Genomic DNA, 22,168 nt, shown 5'->3' with positions numbered 1-22,168 from the left:
AATTCTGATAGGGCCAGCAGCTTCAGTCATTTCCACTGTGATATCATCTACTCCAGGAGGAATTATTGAATAGAACTGGGGAGAAAAGAAATTTGTATCATAACTTGACTATCGGAACAGATCAGTTGATAGGACACATTATGAGACACCAATTAATTGTCAATGGGGTATGTAGGGTAAAGAGATGAATACAGAAATTAGGTTCAAAAGGATGCAGGTTGCAGTAATTATTTGGGGATGAAGAGGCATTCACAGAATGGACTAGTGTGGAGAGCTGCATCAGACTGGTTAATTGAAGACCACATCACCATTCAACAAAACTCAAAGGTCACACATAAGCGGTTTAAATTTCATTTTAAGCATGACACTGCAGCTTGTCTGATGTATTCTGCTAAGAATGATTTTTTGAAACTAGTCACTCTATTGGCAACATATGCATAAATATGCAAAGTTCAGATTATTTTGATTAAGTAATACTGAAGAAAAATATAATTAATGGTTTAATTCATAGTATTCATAAATTCATATTATACACATAAGAGGCTCAACAGAAGTATTAGGTATTTTGCTCTTGTTTTGAGACTTCTTTTATCTTACTTATCAATCAAATATTGTAAAAATATAAAGTTCTCACAAATTACTGATCATTTGGTCATATGAGTAACCTGTAAGCAGACAGTTATACCAACATTTTTCCAGCTGCCTGGAGCCTCCTGTGTTAGTACTGCAAGGGTTTCACTGCAGTCCACACTTAGTAATGTACTTACAGATGACCAAACATATAGCCATAATCTTGTGTTGAGCTCATGTCAGTGCACTGTTGCATCATGCTGTGAAAAAAATATGTATATTATGTCTGAAGCCTTATGTTTACTGTACAATGATGTGAGACTGGGACAAAGGAGGACGCATGTAGATAAGGTTGAGGAGATACCAAGGTAGAGGGTGACCAAAAAGTATGTTCTGATTACATCCAAATATGATGCAAGTAGTTCCATCTGACATGTATTTTTGGTAGAAGAGAGGAGAATGGGGCAATAATGTGTGCAGTTTCAATGTTGAATGGCAGATTAAGGGAGCAATTTTGTCTGCAAGCTTCATGTAATTATTAGATTTCTAAGGGCTCACAAGCAAAATTCCAGCAGACATACACTCCACTGTGTCACCTGTATAAACCTGAGAAGACGGTAAAGTCTTACAGTGGTGCGGGCAATTCACTGGAGACTCAACCAAAGTGGTGGAAAGTATTCGGGCAAGCAGTTTTGCTGAAGCAGGGCTTACAATTTCAGAATGTTCCAGTCAATTACACCTCACTTCTAACTCATTGCTGCACAGAATCACCACCCAACACCAGAGTTTTTCACAAAATGTGTGTAAGATGTGTGTCAAGGCAGTAGGCAGGTAGACTGAAAATTGTTTGATTGCAGCTTTGACAGTACTCCAGCAGTGTGAAGAGAGAGTGTTTAAGAGTGCCTCACTTGTGTCTGTCTGTTAGTGATTAGGGTTTTTGGATGGTAAATTGCAATGTCCAAGGCTGGTGCAAATCATTAAAACAACAAAAGATTGTCAAATCAAACTATATCAACAAACACAGCATAATAAATAACAATTTAAAAGAAGAACATTGATGTATGGAGGGCAATAAAAGACAACCAACAAAATGCAATCGGAAAGACATGAAATAACTGTAGATAAAATCAATTACAAAGTACCAGCACACATATATTTAAAAATGGGCAGATTATTGTGACTGGATGACTCAGCCATTACGCAACATGCTAAAATCCAGGTTTGCCACAAGTTACCCCAAGTGAAATTCCCTGATTTCCAGACAAGTTTTGGCATTATTCATGGCCAAATATTGAGATCTCAGCGATAAGTTAAGACAATCTGTCTTTGCAGTTATGGTACAAGAAACAATAGTGCAAATGAAGAAATATCAAACTTGCGAGCTGATGGCGTTTTCTGTGAGCAAAAATGTTAAGTACTAACATCAACATATTTTGTAATGAAGTGTCTTTAGATGGAGAAAGCAAGCCAAATTGTATATATTTCATTAAGACCACTGATATTATTTTATATCAATAACACAAAACACACTTGCTGACAAAAATACACACTTTCTTGGAGATGCAAGACAGATTTAAAATACCTTCACTGATTTCAGAAATAATGTCAGAAAAAAGTAGGCCCCTTGAAAGAGGTGTATAATGCGGGGAAGAATTGTGTAATCCAACACTGTAGGTGAACAGCAATAAAATGTTGGTTTTACTATGTTCCTTATTGTCAGTTATTACCCACAGTGTTGTAAATATTATTTTAAAGGTATTGTGTGAGTTTCCTTTCAAGAAACACATGAGTACTTAGTGTACAAATCGCCAGTGACTTACACAATTTTCTCCTTCTTATCGCCCATACTTTTGAAGGGCCTAAATGTAATAGAATAAATAAAATGTCTGTAAAATGCTACATTCAACGTATTTGCAATTGAGACAGTTGCAATTCTGAAATCCACTGTGCGTGACATTTGGCCTGCTGCGGAGCACCGCAGTCTTGTGTCCACGAAAATCCGCCTTATTATGCCACACACAGACCCGGCCTGCAGGCAGATCAGTGAGACTAGATCTGACGGGCAGGGTCTGCACATTAGTGGGAACTGAAGGGCTTCAGATCAGCAGGTGTAATCTATTAAAAATACTTGCAAAAACAGCCTGCAGTTCTGGCCCATTACAGAAATCCACTCTTGTGGCCAGCTATTCATGAGTCGCAGACAGCATGTTGATGAAATGAGACCACGGTGATTAATCCATGCCACAGATAACTTGTTAAAATACTCTGAGAATCAATAATAGTGAGGAAAGGTAGCAACTCTCTGTAATGATGATCGCTGAGCCAGACAGGCACATAGAAAAGTCAATCACACTCTCACAACTAAATTTTCAGCCATAGCTTTTGTTACAAAATGAGAGCACAAAACACATTCACTCAAGGCACAACTCGTGCACACATGACCGCCGACTCAGACCACTGCATCTAGTCTCTGAGAATCATATCCAAACAAACCACTCCTCACGCCTCTCTGTCATCAGCAGCTGCTAGGTTAGCGGTAAGAAGCAGTGGCAGCACTGACGGCAAGCTGAGGGGAGTTGTAGGAGGAGGAGAAGCAGTAATAATGAGGGAGTAGGGAAGCAGCATACATACTCAACTGCACCCAGCCAGTGACAATGCATGATGTCTCAGTAAACAAACCATTTCATCTACTGAAACAAAAACGAGATTTTCCAGTGTTTTTTTTTTTTTTTTTTTTTTTTTTTAATTTCCCTGACATATTTGAAATTCCCTGATACTTCCTGATTTCTAGAACCTGTGGCAACCCTGAAATCTCCCACTCAATATTTTGGGAAGGAGCCCCTACAATACACAAAACTTTAAAACATGTACAACACTCATCTCACTGTCATTTAAAATAGTGTGTGATCCAGTGGGGGAGAGATTTGCCCTCCGGTCATCAAATAACACAAACTCAATTAAAACATGCTGGATCAAACTCTACATTCCGCAACTTTGACACACTGTTGTATCATCCTGTAAAGGCTAGACTTCCATCTCACTGACTGCAGGTTACTGCTTCTCACCTCCAGACATTGAAAAACCAACCACTGCAGAGCCTCCTTGGCACGCAGAGAGAGAGAGAGAGAGAGAGAGACTCCTTTGCAGTTGCACCAGTCATATCATTTCCCTGGATCCCTATGCATCCTCAAGCCCAACAAAAAATTATTTCCCTCACCTGCCTTTGCAAGAGAAAGATATCACCTATGCTATCTTGAACCATCCCGTCTGCTGTGTGAAGCTGACCAATGGCAAAAAGGGCATTTTGGGAATCAGAGCAGATGAGGAATTTCTTACCACGATAGAAAAACAATTCTGTATGCAAACTGACAACTGTTCTGAGAGCCTTATTCAAAGGACACATTCAGGGACCATGACTGAGCATCCGATAAAGTTCCCCCATTTAGACCCATCAGTAAACAACAACAAAATTCAAGTTGATTTAAATCTCATAAGATTTTGTTTTAAAGATGTAATCTGGGATACAATTCCTCCTGTAACCCTTCAGTTCTAAAATTGTGCAGGACATTTTTAGTAGACAGGGGGATCCCCTCTCTACCTCTGTCTTTGCACCTTAATTCGTCCACATGTAATATCTCAAGGCTCTCCCCCACACTGCTCCCAAATGCCGCGTTGCCTGTGGATGATTGTTGAACAGATGCTTCAGTGGTGGCCAGCCAATGGAGATGGATGCTGCCTTCTGGGACAGACAGAGTCCTATATTTTTGGTGCACCATGAGAAGACATTGAATGGATATTGGAGACTCGCCAGCTGCTAGCCCAGCCACAAACAGGGCTTGTGTGATAAGCACCTGTTGAAATCTTAATACCCAAATGTTGTGCCACATCCATCAAGTTTCAAAGGTCTTGCGAGTCATAACTATGGTATCCGTGTTAAAGTCACAAGGCTTAATAAAATTGGAGCAGATGTGCCCCGTCTGTTACCTAACACGTATTAATGACACATTTTAAAATATTTAAAAACCTTGAGGTATCTTGACTTCAAGTCTTTAAAGTGTGATGACCATAGTAGTCTTTCGTAAAAAGTGGGGTCAGGAATTTCACCTTTTCATTAAAAGTGAGGACAGTATCCCCCTGCTCTAAAACAGTTACATTAGAAAGTGGGAGCAATTAAAAGCATTTGCAAATCTTTTCTCTGAAGAGAACTTAATCCTGTGGCATTTTTCCATTCCTCCAGCCACTTGACCATCAAATGCAACTAACAAGTTGCTGTTGAAAGGTTAGAGGACACTGAGAAATAATCTACAAATAAGGAGCATTGTATAGATTTCCTTACAATGGATGTACTTCTGTTTATTTCACTGACAAACACCATTACACTTAAAACACTTCCTTGACAAATGTAATTTTCCTGCTTAAAACGTTCAGACAGGTCATACCTAACCCTGTATCTGATGAGAAGGGCTGTATGAAAGTTGGGAGGTGTCCACAGAAAGCCCACTTGTTGAGATGCAACAAAATATTACACCTCCAGATGGTGAAGGCCTTTTACAAATTCAAGAATACTCCTACAAGGTGTTGCTTACAGAGGAAGGCTTGTTGAATTGCCGTTTCCAGCTGGATTAAATCATCGAGTGTGAAGTATTATCTCCTGAACCCACACTGGGAGCAACTTAGTAGTGATCTTGTTCACAAACCCACACAAGTTGCATAGTCATACGTATGACACAACTGATGGTGATGTCTGCTGGAATTTAGTTTCAAAGTCCTTAGAAATCTGATAATTGCATGATGCTTGCAGTTAGCAGCAGACAAAATTGTTGTTCTCCTTTTCTATGAAATAACAACTGCCCACTCAAGAATGAACCTGTACCATATTATTGCCTCATACTCTCCTCTACAACAGGAATATGAGTGTGTCTTTCCTAAATAGCTAGTGAGATTGACTACTGGTTTTCAGAATTGGGATTAAAATGGCTTCTTTCCACAGGTTGGGAAATACTCCTGATAGTCAAATTTCATTAAAAAGCTGAAGGATGGCGCCCTCCAACCACTGGTTCAACTACTTTCACATGCTGTACATTATCAGGTTGTGACCAGGCACAGTATTACGAGTCGTTAACACAGTATTACAAGTAGTTGAAAACGCAGAATCCTGCTCCCACGAGCAAAATGGTTGGTGATATTCCTCTATGCTGTTGAAACAGTTGTCCGAACCATCCCTCTCTTGCATTGCACAATGGTAACAAACTATTAGATCCTTGTTGTAATCAGCTGTGATGTGTTTATAGTATTCATCAACTGCCTAGACACTGATCTCGGAGTTGTTAGGAGGTATACCTGCTCTAAGCTATTATCGGGGGTTGTGAGTGCTGCCTGAAAATTCTCTTAGTATTTTTGCATACTTGCAGCTGTGTATCTATTGATGGACTTCAGCAATACATGGCATGACCTCTTCTTACTCTCTCTAATTATTATCCTCATCTGAAAGACTGCGAGGCTTTCATCTGTAGGCCATTGCTTGAACCTTAGCATAACACACCATCTTTCCTTTATAATCGAACTACTCTCATCATTCCACCAAGGATCAGCTGCCTCCTAAGTGTTCTTGATGACTTTGGGACTGATGCATCAGCAGCTTGGATCACAGGTGTAATGTGATCCACCCAGTCCTAGGCACACTCACACTGCTCAAAATCAGCTAACTGGCTGTAAAATGTCCAGTTATTCTTTCTGGAGATCCATCTTGGTGATCTTTCAGGACCTGCTGTGTCTGGAAGACGGATCCATATGGGGAAGAGATCACTTACACGAAAGTTGTGATTCATCTGACACTGAGCAGTGTCTGCAAGAGCAGGTGAGCAGAATATGAAGTAGACAATCCTGTAGCAGTACTGAAATGAGTATCTTGACCCATGTTCATTAATATGATGTCTTTATCATTTTTGCTTTCCGTTATTCCTTAGATGCTCCTATATTCTTGGAGATTTTGTCTTATGCAGGTAAAAGAAATACTGTTAGTATTTTGCCATACAAATTCCACTTCTTTTTATTTATGAAGCATATTCAGTGGCTTGTAAGACATGTTTGTTTTGCATGTGCAACTAGCTGACGATCTTGTCATTGCCCAGTTACTCATTTTGCCAAGTTTCTGTTTGAAACAAAAACTGAACTGTGTTTGACTCAACTGTAGAAGTGTCTTCGTAGTAAAGAATAAATTTACTAAAACTTTATGTATGAAGCAGCATTTTTTCATGCATCTCACTGTTTATCATCATATCAATTGAACTATGTGTCATAAAATCATGTGTTTGTGTGGCTACAATGTTGTGAATAGTGTTAGTAGCAATGGAATAAGAAATTGAAACGTCAAGCATGATGCAGCAGTTTTTCACTCATCTCAGTGTTTATGACGTCATACCTCCTGAATTGAGTGTGATACCCTGATATAATTATGTAGGTACATTTAGCAAGAAATAATTTTAAATGTCAAACATGGTGTGGTAGCTTTCAGGCAACTCATTGTTTATGACGTGATATCCCTCAGAACTATAATAGGGAGGTAGTTCTTAACTCCGCAGCAATTGTTGCCTGACAGTCAATGAGGAAGAACAATCTAATGAAGTTTTGTGAGCTCCACTTTGATGCACAGACTAGGGCTGTTGATAAAATATCGATATTAAAATGGCAATATCGAGTGCCAATATTTTTATTTTATGACATAGCCTGAAATTGTAGAAGAACATAATTTTACTTTCTCTGTGTGAAATAGTTTTACTACTTTTTGAGCTTTCAACATAGCCTATCTTTCTCTTTAATTGTGTGAATCAGTTATATGTGGCACAAAAGAAGAAATCTGCACAGGGAGGTGGCAGTGTGAATGAAAATGAAATTTTAGTAGAACATAATTTTATTTTCACTGTGTGAAGTAGTTTTACTACTTTTTGAGCTTTCATCGCGTCCTACCTTCCTCTTTAACTATGTGAAGCAATTATATGTGGCACAAAAGAAGAACTCCAACTGCACTGGGAGGTGGCAGTGTGAATGGAATAACAAGGATTTCCAATGTGAAGAAACAGCACACCAGTTGCATTAAAAACAATTTTTAACACACTTAGTGAGCTATTTCTTTACAACATCATTCTTCACAATGCTATTGCTGAAAATGATGAATAAAAATCTAAATGACAAGATCGGCCGTTGCAGTGGGTGGAGACGTGTGAGGGGAAATGCTGACGCAATTGGTGCTCGGTATTACTAACAGAAACTGCAACTTTTAGCCTCACTTTTGACACTACAACTGCTTGGTTGGTGGTGTTTGCAGAAATGAAAAGAACAGGGAAGTTGACACAAAGTGTTGCAGACAAATCCGATATGTGACAAATAATGGATCCATCAGACACCTTTTATTGTGCCACTTAGGTGTGGTTACCACTGTTACCAAAGTGGTTATCACCAAGCGTGAATGTGCGTCATTTTCCTTTCAATTCTTGCTCTAAGGATGATAGGCAGGCTGCTAGCTTACTGTTACAGAATATCTAATAATAAATCAATACTTAAATATACAGCTCTAAAACTGGCAGTATATTTACAATGTGCAGCTGATATTTTTATGCCGATATATCGACACTTTTATTTCGATATATTGAGAGCTGATATTGATATGTTTTTTAAATACCAATATTTTTAAAAATATAAAAATATCAACAGTCCTAGCACAGACTTGTGTGAGGCGTTGGGTTATTGTGAAGAAGGAGAAGTTTGTTTGCATTTTTGTGACGATCAACATACTGAAGTCGTTTCTTCAGCTTCCTGAGGATATCAGAAAACACGTCAGAGTGGACCATGGACCATGAGGAAGGACATCAAACATAAAAACCCCTTCAGAGTCCCAGAAGACTGTTGCCGTGACTTTACCAGCTGTGAGTGTGGCTTTGAACTTTAGCTTAAGGGGAGAGGTGGTATGGTGCCTGCCACTCCATGGATTGCCATTCTGTTTACAGTTCGAAGTGATGAACCCATGTTTCATCACATGCAATGATGTTCAATAACTGCCACAAAATCAGGCTCGTAATGCATAAGCAATTCTGCACATATGGTCCTTCATTGCTCTTTATGGTCTTCTGTTAGACTGTGAGGAACCGAGCAGACACACAAGTGTGTCAGCATTAACAACAAAGACATCCAGATAGGCCCAGTGGTACCAACTGACTGCCATATCATCCTCAGCCAATAGGTGTCACTGGATGCAGATATGGAGGGGTGTGTGGTCAGCACACCACTCTCCCGGCTGTTGTCCGTTTTTGGTACTGGAGCCTCAGTGAAATAGTTCTTCAGTTGGCCTCACATGGGTTGGGTGCACCCTGCTTGCCAATAGCAATTGGCAGACTGTCAGTCAGTCATCCATCCAAGTGCTAGCCAACCCCGACTGCGCTTAACTACGGTGATCTGATAGGAACCAGTGTTACCACTGTGGCAAGGCCATTGACCCGTATGGCTAATAGTATAGTATAATAATGACAGATATGTTATTACATTACAGTTTTTTGTTATTCTCTTGTTGTTAGAAGTGCAAATCATATGGCAAGAAGGCCATGCACGTGCCAGGCAGCCTGCAAATGTTCGGTGCTGTGATAACCATGACGCACAAACAGAAACATGGGGCCAAAGAGGCCTCACAAGAACAGAAGAAGGAGCACAGGCCGTCATAGCCATTTTGCAGTGTGCTTCCGCGTGGCACGGGCAGCCAGCAGCTGTGGCGTTACCTCTATACATTTCTATAACATCTCGTGTGCAGTGAATATGGAATGAACACCAGCCTTACAAGTACTGATACAATGCTTACGTGTGAGGACATCATCACTTCCTTTCAGAAGCTTTCATTTTCAAGGAGTTGGAAGACATTAAATTTTGAAGAAGGATGTCTACCACTGGCATTGTATTCAAAAAGTTAATGGCATTACATTCAAAAAGTTAAGTTCAAAACACATTCTGAAGTTCGTGGTATGAGCAGCACAAGTGGTTTTGTGCTATCCCTGCAAAACGTAAATTAATCTCCCAGCCATGTTAGCTGTTAAGCACAAGAAAAACTGTATGGTCCACTGAGGGTTTTCATGATCTGAACAATCTGTTTACAGATTTAGCACAGCATGCTTCTTCTAAAAATCATCAAAGCAGTTTTATTTCACATAAATAACTACCCAAACAAGTGTTTAGTATTTCAGAGCTACTTAAAGAACATCAGAAACTGATGAAAATCAAACACAGCAATGTAGTGAAAACTAATAGATACATCAAGAAAATTCTAACTGATGTCACAGATCTTTTGTGTAAGCAGGATTAGATTAGATTAGATTAGTTTTTTGTTCTATAGATCCGTGCTGAGGAGATCCTCGTGGATGTGGAACATGTCTTTTTTTTTTTTTTTTTTTTTTTTAAGCTGAAATAACAATACTAATAGTATGAATATATACAATACATCACTTGTTTCTATTAAAAAATTCGTCAATGGAGTAGAAGGAGTTGGCCACTAGTAAGTCTTTCAGGCTCCTTTTAGACTGATCTTTATTTGTAACTAAATTTTTTATGTTTACTGGCAAATTATTGAAGATGAGTGTTCCTGAGTGGCGGACCCCTTTTTGAACTAAAGTAAGTGCTTTTAAGTCCTTGTGCAGATCATTTTTGTTCGTGGTATTGTATGTATTAACTGAGCTGTTTGTTGGAAAAAGAGATATATTATTTAGGACAAATTTCATTAATGAGTAAATATACTGAGAGGCAGTAGTTAGTATACCCAGTTCTTTGAAGAGGTTTCTACAGGACGTCCATGAATTTACTCCACAAATAATACGTATTACACGCTTTTGGACTCTAAAAACTTTTGTTTGACTTGAAGAGTTACCCCAAAATATTATACCACATGACATTATGGAATAAAAGTAGGCAAAGTATGCAAGCTTTTTCATTTTTATGTCACCTATGTCTGCTAACACACGAATTGCAAATACAGATTTGTTAAAGTCGTTTTTGCAGTTCTGTGGTGTGCTCTTCCCAACTGAATTTATTATCTAGTTGTGATCCCAGGAATTTAAGACTGTCAACCTCTTCTATCTGCTCTTCTTCGTACTTCATGCATATGCTGGGTGGAAACCTCTTACAGGTTCTGAATTGCATATAGTGAGTCTTTTCGAAGTTTAATGTCCGTGAGTTGGCTTTAAACCATTTATTAATATCCATGAAAATATCATTAGCAGATCTTTCTAGAACTACACTTGACATACTATTTATTGCAATACTTGTGTCATCTGCAAACAAAACGAACTCTGCTTCTGGCAGTGTAACTGATGAGAGATCATTAATGTACACAAGAAAAAGCAATGGCCCTAAGATGGATCCTTGTGGGACACCACATGTAATTTCTTCCCATTCTGATGATGACTGATGACTTAATTCACTAGTCCCTTGCACTGACACCCTTTGTTTCCTGTTAGTGAGGTATGACTTGAACCATTTTGCAGCACTGCCCGTGACACCATAGAATTCTAATTTACTTAAAAGGATGTTGTGGTTCACACAATCAAATGCCTTTGACAAATCACAGAAAATACCTGCTGCTTGTAATTTGTTATTTAATGAATTAAGTACATTTTCACTGTAGGTGTAAATAGCCTTCTCGATATCAGAACCCTTCAGAAATCCAAACTGTGTTCTTGATAATATGTTATTTGTGGTCAGATGGTTGAGCAGCTGCCTGTACCTTACTTTTTCTAAAATTTTTGAGAATGCTGACAAAAGTGAAATCGATCTGTAGTTTGATGGTATCTCTTTATCCCCTTTCTTGAATAGAGGCTTAACATCTGCATATTTTAGCCGGTCAGGAAATGTCCCAGTTATAATTGACTGGTTACACAAGTAACTTAGAATTGTACTAAACTCACAAGAACATGCCTTAATTAACTTTGTTGATATTTCATCGTACCCACTAGAATGCTTTGTTTTTAAAGATTTTATTATGGAAGTTATTTCTTTTGGTGAAGTGAGTGATATATTCATGTACTTGAAGCTATTTGTGAAGGCTAGTTTCAGATATTCAAGGGCATTATTTACTGATCCTGAAAGTCCCGTTCTATCAATAACGGATTTAAAGTACTTGTTAAATAGATTTGCCACACTATGCCCATCAGTTACTAATGTGTCATCTACCCTTAGTGCTATTTGCTCCTGTTCCTTTCTGGTTCTACCAGTCTGCTCTTTCACTATATCCCATATTGTTTTTTATTTTGTTCCCTGACATTGCTATCTTCTTCTCGTAGTGCATTTGTTTAGACGTCTGAATTACTTTTTACAGTATTCCTTGTATTTAGCTAAATCATCAGCATTGGAGCTATTCTTGGTCGACAGATACATTTTCCTTTTTGTCTTACAGGAAATCTTTATTCCTTGTGTAATCCATGGTTTTATTATAGACTTCTGTTTAATTTGAGTAACTTTTAGAGGAAAACAGTTTTCAAATATGGTACTGACATTGTTCATGAATGTGTTATATTTTTCATTCATGTCATGAGCACTATAAACATCTTTCCAGTTCATATCTTTGAGCAGTTTTCTAAAACATTCAATTTTTGGTTGATTGACTACTCTCCTGTACTCAGATTTAGCAGTCTTGATAATCTGCTTAGAATTTACATCTAAAACAAGGAGCTGCATGTCATGATCTGATGGTCCATTTATAACAGGTTTTATGATATGATTTTGTTCCTTTGATTTGTCTATAAAAATGTTATCAATGGCTGTCCTTGAGGATTTAGTGATCCTAGTTGAAAAGTTTACAGTGTGAGTTAGATTGAAAGACAACATTACTAACTGCAGTGAATGTTTACTGGAAGATTGCATTAGAAAATCTGTATTAGTCACCAGCAATCAAAATTTCTTTGTTTCTTCCTGTTAAATAACCCAAAAGAGCTTCTAGATGATCTAAGAATGGATTATAATTTCCTGCAGGTGCTCGGTAAATAGTTACTATTATATAGGATCTGTTATGGAACTCTACTTCTGTTGCACATGCTTCTAGATGCTGCTCTAAACAGAATTTATTAATGTCAATGTTCTTGAATTTATGGCAGTTTTTGATAAATGTGGCAACTCCTCCTCCATCCATATCTACTCTGCAGAAGTAGGAAGCTAGCTTAAATTCTGAAATGTCTAACATATCTATATCAGTGGTCACTTGATGTTCAGAGAGGCAGATTATGTCAATTTGGTTAGATGAATTCATTTCTTCGATACAAATGAGTAGTTCATCTACTTTATTTCTGTCCCGGAATGTTCTGGTGTAATAAAGATAACTGATACTGCATACTAATGGGATTGTAACTGCTTTGGCGAAGATGAACTGGTAGTTTCTGATTACTTTCTGTTAAACATTGTTTAAATGGAGGCTGTATGATGAAATCTGACTCCTGTTCATCTGTTTTCTCAAACTGAGTGTGTCTGCCAATCTCTCTTAAAACTCATTTTCTTTCTCCCTTCCCTATCCTAAAAAAGGCATCTCTCTGACACCTGTGACCACTGGTATTTTACCATTTGTGCCAGTGTCCCCACTTAAGTTTTCTGCAATCAACCCAGACAGTTTTCCCTTCCCTTTTCTATTGAGGTGAAGGCCATGCCTAGTGTAGTCCCACCTATCGATAGCATCCACAGGAATCAAACCAATATGAGACCCTATATCTGTCCTAAGCAGCCACTCCAACTCCAAGTTCACCCTCCCTATGGAAGAGTTCAAATGATCCCTATGGAAGAGTTCAAATGAGGCCGATCATGGCGTCTCAACACAGACACAAATCCCACACTCGTATGCTTCGTTGCTGATGCTATTTTCACCAGGTCACTCTCTATGGAATATTCAGAGTCTGTGTCAACGCTATTTCCCGGACCACCCACTGTAACCACGGCATCCTCCTTTGTGAAATCCTTGCATAAAGCACCTACATCCTCTGTTACCTGACCCAGATCTGCACTAGGCTTGAAAAAGTTTGTGACCTGGTACTCTGGACCTAGATTTTCCTGCAGTAGTTGGCCAACACCTCTACCACGTGAACTACCTAACAACAGAACTTTCTTTCTCTTTAGAAATTTCCCTACCTTTTTCAAGTCCTTGAAAGCTTGTTGTGCCCTTTCTACAGCTTCAGCTACATGAGGCTCATCCGATTCTGACTGAGGCAACAGGTCAAATCTATTTTCAAGATTTATTAAAAAGCTGTCTGATGCTCTCCTTTGCCTGTTTCCCCTATTACTTGTTGCCACTTCCCACCTCTGTTCAACCTTCTCCCTCTTTAACCTGTCCAGATCCTCCCTTGCCTTGTCTAGGTCAGCTTGAAGAGCTGCAATTTTCCCTTCCTGTTCCAGTATTTTCCTATCTCTACTGCAGATCCTACAATACCACTGGTGAGCCTCATTTATGTCCCCATTTCCCACGCCACTACATTCGCCCCAATGAAAGAAACTACAGCACCCACCACACCATACCCCGGAACTAACGATCCTACGGCATGTCACACACTTCTCACTCATGGTAAAAACAGAAATAGTATAAGCTGATTTAAGTAGTGACTAAAACGTAAACAAAGGACCCTAGAAACTATTCAGGCAGATATAAATAAATTCAAAGAGTACTGAATAAAAAAAAACTGGTGATTACATATAAGTTCAAGTCACTGTTTACTTACGATACGCGCGTGTGAAATTAAGCCTAAAATCCGTGCTATAGGTGCGAGAAGGAAAATAAACTTCTTACCCCATTTAATCTTCTTTAACACTTCACTAACACTGCCACTAATGTAACAACACTTATATTATATTTATACCAAGTGGAAACGTTTATCTATAAGTTTAATTCACTGCTTACTTACGATTCGCACAAATTAGGCCTAGGATTCGTGCTACAGGCACAAGAAGAAAAATACGCTTCTTACCCCGTTTAATCTTATTTTATACTTCACTAACACTTCGCCTAATTCAAAAACACTTATATTATATTTATAACACCTGTACACGTTTAAAAATAGCTTAATAACAACGCTTTTTATAATTATTTAGTGCAGCAAATACTCGAAGAGTCCGCGTCGGCGCAGTGTTGCCAACTTCTCCGAGGAGCTAGCTTTCAGAGATCACAATGAGATAGAACATTCCCTAAATTCTGAAAATTTCAGAGCCATTACAAGCTGCACAGAACAAACTGATTAAACATTTAAATGAGTAGATTTGTGAATAGATACATTCAGGTTTTGGTTAAAACCTCATTTTATGCCTGCATCGTGGATGAAGCAACAGATGTTTCAGATAAGTTACAATGCTTTATTGATGTGAGACTAGTGGATTCCATCAGAGACATTCAAGAAGGTTTTTTGGTTTTTGTGATGTTAGCCTAGCTAGAACTGCTGCTGCTTTATTCACTGTGCTGAGTGGCCTGTTTCAGAATTATGATATGAAGAAGAAACTGGGGGCCTAAACCTATGATGGTGCTTCTGTTCTGCCAGCAGAATTAAATGGCCTTCAAGCTAAGATATGTGAGATAGAGGCCTCAAGTTCTTTTTACTCACTGTTTTACACATTGTGTAAATTTAGTACTGCAGCAGAGCTGTTCTCGTATAAAACCATTAAGGATTGTTTTGTCCATACTTCAGGATATTCCTGCTTTCTTCCACTGGTCCTTCAAATGCACAGCAATTCTCAACAGTATTGTTTGTAAACATATATTCCTTCCAGCAGTCAAATGAGACAGAACTGTAATGCCAGAATAATATCTACCATTCACGAAAACTGTCCAGGACTAGTTAACATTTTAGATGAAATAACTGACAGTCCATACTAGTGCAGTGACTACAAGACAAGCCTGTAGTTTCAAATATACCCTCCTAGACTGCACCCCCCCCCCCCCCCCCCCCCTGTGTGTGGATTTTTTTTTTAAACTTTTTTTATGACTGAACTTCTTTTCAACATTCTACAGAAATAAACCAAATATGTGGTGTTTTGCAACACTGATGTCTCGGAATGCATAGTTTGCATGAAAAACATACGAAATTAAGATAAGTTGACTGACATTTTAAATCCACTAAACTCTTGATTAATTTGCAAGGTGAAACTACGATGAATAGAGCTGAAGTGATGGATGAATACACTGACTAATTTCAATTAAGGCTATGAGTAGGACTAGTGTCCCTCGCTCTTTTTATTGGGTGAGTGTGAATATTCCCAGGTGGTACAACCATCCTCTTGGGAGTGCTGTGTACTGAATTTGTCATGGTGCTCCCACAAGTAGCTACAGATATAAAGGTCCACCAAGACAGAGCCCCACTTGCCTTGATTATCCTTATACAACTGAGGTGCGGCAGGTTCCTCAGGCGTTACCCTATTAATGACTGTTATGCCTCAACATTATTATTAATGCTGTTGTTGTTGTACAAGTATGTAGCATCCCACAGTCAGGCCAGTTAAGCCAAGCACCCCATTCCCCGAGACACAATTTTCCACAACTGTGCCCCCACTGTGGTCACTGAAACATGCCCATATTTAATGGATTAATGTCTGGTAGTACTCACTAGCTCCTAGCTCAGAACATCTGGTTCGCCAAACCTGTACCAAGGCAATGAAGGCTGAGCTAACTGAGATGCCTGCCGTTTGGCAAGATCCGGGAAGTATGTGCGTGGTTTACTGCATGCCACAAATGTGCTAAGTTTTACCCCTCACCTCACCTGAATTGTCACCAGGACTGAAACGGGTGTTGCATGCCACACCAGAGATTAAGTAACAGTCCATTCAATGGTGATCAAATGCTGATCAATATTGTCAATTGTTGCAAAACCTGCAATGGATGATCCAGAACAAGAGACATAGAATGCTAAGTAGAAACACGCCTTTGCATGTGTTCACATACAGCCCATACCACACAGAATCAGTTGCTTCAGTTTAGACAGGAGGTTTTTATACCATCCAGCCTACAGTCCTGACCATGCAGAAAATGACTTTCCTTTGTTCTGCCTCCTGAAGCAATTTCTGGCTGGAAAATGTTTCTACAACAATGGTGAGGTACAGACAGCAGTGACTTCACAGCTACCCCAGACGTAGGCAGCAGACTCCTTTGAAATCGGCATACAAATGTTGGTGTAATAACAATGGAAATTGTAGAGAAGTAACTAGTGAATCTCTGTCAATTCTGAAATACATATTTCTTACTTACTGAATGTGTACAATGTCTGTTCATCCACTGGAACTTATTTTATGGCTTACACTTGTGCTTTTCATGCATACCCCTTTAACTGCTCCTAACTATAACACATCAGACATGTTTTGATTCAGGTCAAGTCAGTTCCTTTAAAGCCTAACAACTCTGAAAAGAAGAACGAAACCTCTACACATGTACTGAAATGCTTCAGTTCAGTTATTTTTCTCAGTTTACACATTTTGTGCATTTCTTTCTGCACACATTTGTCCAATTGTCAGTAACGTAAATGGCATGCTTCAGTTAACAGTTGCCCAAGGATAAAGAGACAGCTGGATAAGACCAGAAGACATGTTGGAACTGTACTATTATTATAACCGATTGTCGCACTGTACCTGGCAATTGTTGAGCGATCAACAGTTTTCCTTGATGAAGGCAAGATCACAGGATCCATCATTAGAGTAGACATAATAGGGTCCAAGAATTCTTCAGGTGCTTCAGCTAGTATCTCCTCTTCAGTTTTTTGACGAGAAGCCATCATAGCCACTTTGCTCGCAACTAACTGTAGATCGGTGATAAGAGCACCCCCTCCAATGCGAGCTGTTTAATACATCAAGTATTATTCACCTTAGAAAAGTAACTAATTTCTCTCTCTCTATTTATTTATTTACCTATCATGGGCATAAACATGTACAAACTCAGCTAAGAAAAAACAACACTATTAAGTAATCTTCGTATGATGTTAAATTATATCTTCAATTAATGTATTAATTCTGCTCGCATATAGATAGCTACATGCTGCTTACCTAAAACATCCTCAGCTAGCTGAAAAAGTTGTGGACTGTAGGAACGACCATCTGAGGAGACTGCTGTGCAGAATTCATCACTGTTGTATAAATGCACATATATCTTGCAGATATTCATTACGATAGCTGCAGGGTCAAATTCATATTCCTTCTGATCTTTAACCTGTAACAAACCACACAATAAAACAATGGAAAATCCAGGATGGAATGGAACAGTATTATGAAAAGGAAAGTTGCTATGCACCATATAGTGGGGATGCTGAGTCGCAAACAGGCGCAATAAAAAGACTGTCACAAATAAGCTTTCGGCCAGCAAGGCCTTCGTCAAAAATAAGACGACAGACAGACACACACACTCATGCAAACGCAACTCACACACATGACTGCCGTCTCTGGCAACTGAAGCCACACTGCGAGGAACAGCAACAGTGCATGATGGGAATGGTGACTGGATGGGGGAAGGCAGAGGCTGGGGCAAGGAGGGGGAGGAATAGTAGGGGAGGGGTGGGGGACAGTGAAGTGCTGCTAGGAAGTGCACAGAGATGAGGTGGAGAGAGGGTAAGGAAGCTACATGCAGTCGGGAGGTTAGATGGAGGGCAGTCGGTCGGTGGGGGGGGGGGGGGGGGGGAGCAGAAAACGAAAAAAATAATAAGACTGGGTGCATTGGTGGAATGAGGGGAATGGGTAGTGCTTGAGTGAGAACAGGGAAGGGGCTGGATGGATGAGAACAATGACTAATGAAGGTTGAGGCCAGGAGGGTTACAAGAATGTAGGATATATTGCAGGGAAAGTTGCCTCCCTGCCCAATTCATAAAAGCTGGTATTGGTGGGAAGGATTCATATGGCCGAGGCTGTGAAGCAGTCATTGAAATGAAGGATGTCTTGTTGGGCAGCATGCTGAGCAACAAGGTGGTCCACTTGTTTCTGGGCCACAGTTAGTTAGTGCCCATTAATGGGGACAGAATGCTTGTTGGTTGTCATGCCCCCACAGAATGCAGCACAGTGGTCGCACCTTGAATGGCCCTCCGTCTAACCCCCTGACTAAACTTAGCTTCCCCACCCCCTCTCCACCTCATCCTTGAACTCTCCACAGCAGCACTTCACTGTCTCCCCCTCCTCACCCCAGCCTCCACCTTCCCCACTCAGTCACCACTCCCATCAGGCACTGGTGCTGCTGCTCGCAATGTGGCTTCAGTTGCTGGAGCCTGCAGTCAGAAGTGTGAGAATTGTGTGTGTGTGTGTGTGTGTGTGTGTGTGTGTGCGCGCGCGCGTGGGGGGAGGTCTATTTTTTGTTGTGGCTATCTGCAACTCAGCATCTCTACTATTTGGTGAGCAACCAACAAAATACATTTGTTGCATTAAAACAAATCAGAAAAACGAAACACAACAAGTACGTGTTACAAAGCATGTGGCTTCTTGTGGAGTGTCTACAAAGGTAAGATAATCAAATTTTTCATGCCTTAGAGTATATGTAATTTAGAAGTAAAGGAGACAACTCATTGAATAGCTGCAGTGTTGAGTCATTGACATGTACACAAAGAAAGAATGAAAACTTGCAAGCTTTTGCACAGTTCCTTTAACAAGCTAAAGCACTGGCACGCTTTAGTTGTATGTATGTGTGTGTGTGTGTGTGTGTGTGTGTGTGTGTGTTTGTTTTCTCTAGCTCATTAAAGAATCTGTCCAAAAGCTAGCAAGTTTTCATTCCTTGTCGATGACTCAACGCTTCTACTATTCCGTGAGTGGTCTTTATTCACCAGAACTTTCTGTACCATAGTTACAACTTACAATACTGAGGATGGAGGTAAAAATGAATGTTACCTGTGTGTACAGTGTAACTGTTCAGTCTGTTATGCAACAGGTGTTAAAAAGGTAATCATAGTCTGCATATAGATATATGGCTATGCATCAATAACTTGAAGTCATGGTGATGGTGATTACAATTTTTGGATGAGAGCCCTTGACAACACTGTTACCACTTGTATTTGCTAAAATATTTTGAGCTATGATTAACTATTAAAAAAACAATAATAAAATCTGATACGATCTTCCATAACTGCTCAAAGTCACAATGTAATACTAACTCACAATGAAATATGCTAAACTAAAAACTCTGCACAAATATTGCTTTAAAGTAACACAAGGAAAACTAAAAAATAATATAACAGAAAATTGTATCTCGCTTACCACTGATGAAGGATGAGTACCCTACCTCAAAACAAATTAAATATACCTTTATAGAAATTGAAAATTTCAGGGCATGTACAATTAATTTTTTTTTTCCATTTAACACTATTACATAAGGATTATTCAAGAACAACAGGGTGCTCTTTAATTCCTCAATTCAGGATACATTTCATATACTAAGATACAAAAACATCAATGCTTGGTCTTATAGATATATGAGCACCCATCACAGACAATGTACATTCAACCAATAATGTGAAAATCCCATCTACTACTCTTATGAATGGTTTTTGATACACATTAGCAATGATAAAAATTCGTGTCTTCTAACAGAAGCTTTCAATTTTTGACATTGTTCTAAGGCTTAATGTACCACTCCTCATAAGAGATGTCATTCCTAAATTCCTTTCTTCTGTTCTGTACACACAGTCTGTCTACATTGATGTGTTTTTCCTGAATTAGGATGGAAGAACATATTCTGAACGTTGCAGAGAGGCGGTGCAGCTAATGAAGATTTTTGTTGCCATTTTTTTCTTTCCTTGCAATAATTTCCAAGACACAGGTGAAATTAACACTAATTAAGCTATGCAGCAAAGTATTGGTGCATTTGACTACTAAAGTGCAGCAGACAACCCAAATCGAATTTCACCTCTTTCCAGTTATTCCATCACTACTTTTGCAAACAGTGCCACAAACATTACCAGCCCTGTCATGCAACCACATGATGAATGAGAGTCATTTACTAACTGCCTGCAAAACAGTATGTCCTTTCTTTAGATACAATTTTAGAATTGTGGTCACTATATCTCAATAATCTTGCTCCATATCCTTTAATATCATCAGAGACTTCTACAGAAACAATGACAGCCAGAGCACACGGCCTGTCTCACAATCACATGACTTTTTTAAAATAATAATAATAATCCAGATTTACTTTTCTCAGAAGAAGTGTATTGCCCGAAGAATAACCATTCTATGAAATGAAGTAGACTCTCATCTATATACAGGGTATTTACACTCCCGGAGAACCGGGAAATCTGGGAGACACCCAGGAATTTATTATTATTTTAGTTTTCAGCTAAATTTATATAATTTTGGCTGGTAAGAACTGATACTCTAACAAAGAATTTGGCTTTAGCCCATTACTACAGAATAATACTGCAGCAATAAAACATAAACGAGAGAATAACATCAAAATAAAACTTTAGTTGCAAAGAAAAAGCGCTATTTACAACAACACAACACATGCGCTATTTACAACACAACACAGTGCAAAGGCTGTAGGAAAAAGATTGTGCAATACTTTGTAACAACAAACTGCTTACATTTTTAACACACTGCAGGAAAACATTGCAAATGGTGGTTTGAGAAGAGTTACTTTCAAAGCAAATCTTCTTTTAAGCAAGACAAATTATGTTACATGTGAGAATGTACAATGAATTTCTTAAATGATGGAGCATTTGACTCTTTCAAAACTTAACACTTTGTGGACTAGCCACTTAGAAAAATTTCAGGCCCAGAAGACAAGCCATTTGTGCAAACATTTAAAATTTTAGTGGCACATATGTGTTTGATATATCCACGGTGTATACGACCCGGGAGATCCAGGAAAAACCCGGGAATTTTTTCATCCGGGAGAAAACCGGGAAAAATCTGGGAATTTTTTAGAATTCCGGTAATTTTTCGTTGTTTTAGTTTTCAGTTAAATTTTTGTAATTTTGACTGGTAAGAACTGTTACTATAACAAAGGATATTACTGTATCCCGCTACTGCAGAATAATACTGCAGCTTTAAAACATGTATGAGAGAAAAAAACGAAAATAAAACTTAAATTGCAAAGGAAATGCACCATATAAAATAACACAGTGCTCGTACAAGCATCTGCAAATAGCAAAATGTGTCAAAGGCTTTTGGAAGACTATGCAATGCTTCATAACAACAAACTGCCTTTGATGAGGCTGACGTCACAACTGTTTACATTAGACTCAGTTAATCAGTTACAAGAAAGCTCATGCACACGCGCAGTTGAGTCGCATATGGGTAGTACGTTCTCCCACTTCTGGCTACAGAAATGTGGCTGTTGAATGTGTAAGCAGCAGTAGCAGCAACCAGCCACATGGTACCTGGAAAAATTTTCTTGGCATGCCCAAGCTGCCAGATTCACGCGTGTGCAGCAGGCCCGGATATAGTGGGGAGTGAGGGCAAAGCGGGGTATTTGAACCGGGCGGCAATTTCAGGGGGAGGGGGCAAATTCATATTCTTGAGAAAAAAAACCTTGTTTCACAAAGCACCTAGCATCCAGTGCACATCGGTCTATCTATTATTCATATGATTTTGAAACGCATCCCTGCTAGTTTTTGAACACTTTCTAAGTTGATTTCTGAATGAATTA

General features: G+C 39.1%; 1 protein-coding gene across 1 annotated transcript in view; it reads right to left on the bottom strand.

Annotated features, from left to right (window-relative positions):
- The window catches only part of LOC124792370 (ubiquitin conjugation factor E4 A), a 124,046-nt gene that overhangs the window by 5,538 nt on the left and 96,340 nt on the right, over window positions 1-22,168 (bottom strand). The window contains exons 8-9 of the mRNA XM_047257935.1: window positions 17,593-17,755; window positions 17,182-17,386 (exon numbers count right to left, since the gene is read on the bottom strand). Coding sequence (XP_047113891.1) covers window positions 17,182-17,386; window positions 17,593-17,755 — 368 coding nt within the window. The remainder of the gene's footprint in view (window positions 1-17,181; window positions 17,387-17,592; window positions 17,756-22,168) is intronic.

Source organism: Schistocerca piceifrons, chromosome 1 (assembly GCF_021461385.2).
Source record: "Schistocerca piceifrons isolate TAMUIC-IGC-003096 chromosome 1, iqSchPice1.1, whole genome shotgun sequence".
NCBI lineage: Eukaryota > Metazoa > Arthropoda > Insecta > Orthoptera > Acrididae > Schistocerca > Schistocerca piceifrons.
The sequence above is the reverse complement of the archived record's forward strand: the minus strand, read 5'-3'. Positions and strand labels throughout refer to the sequence as shown.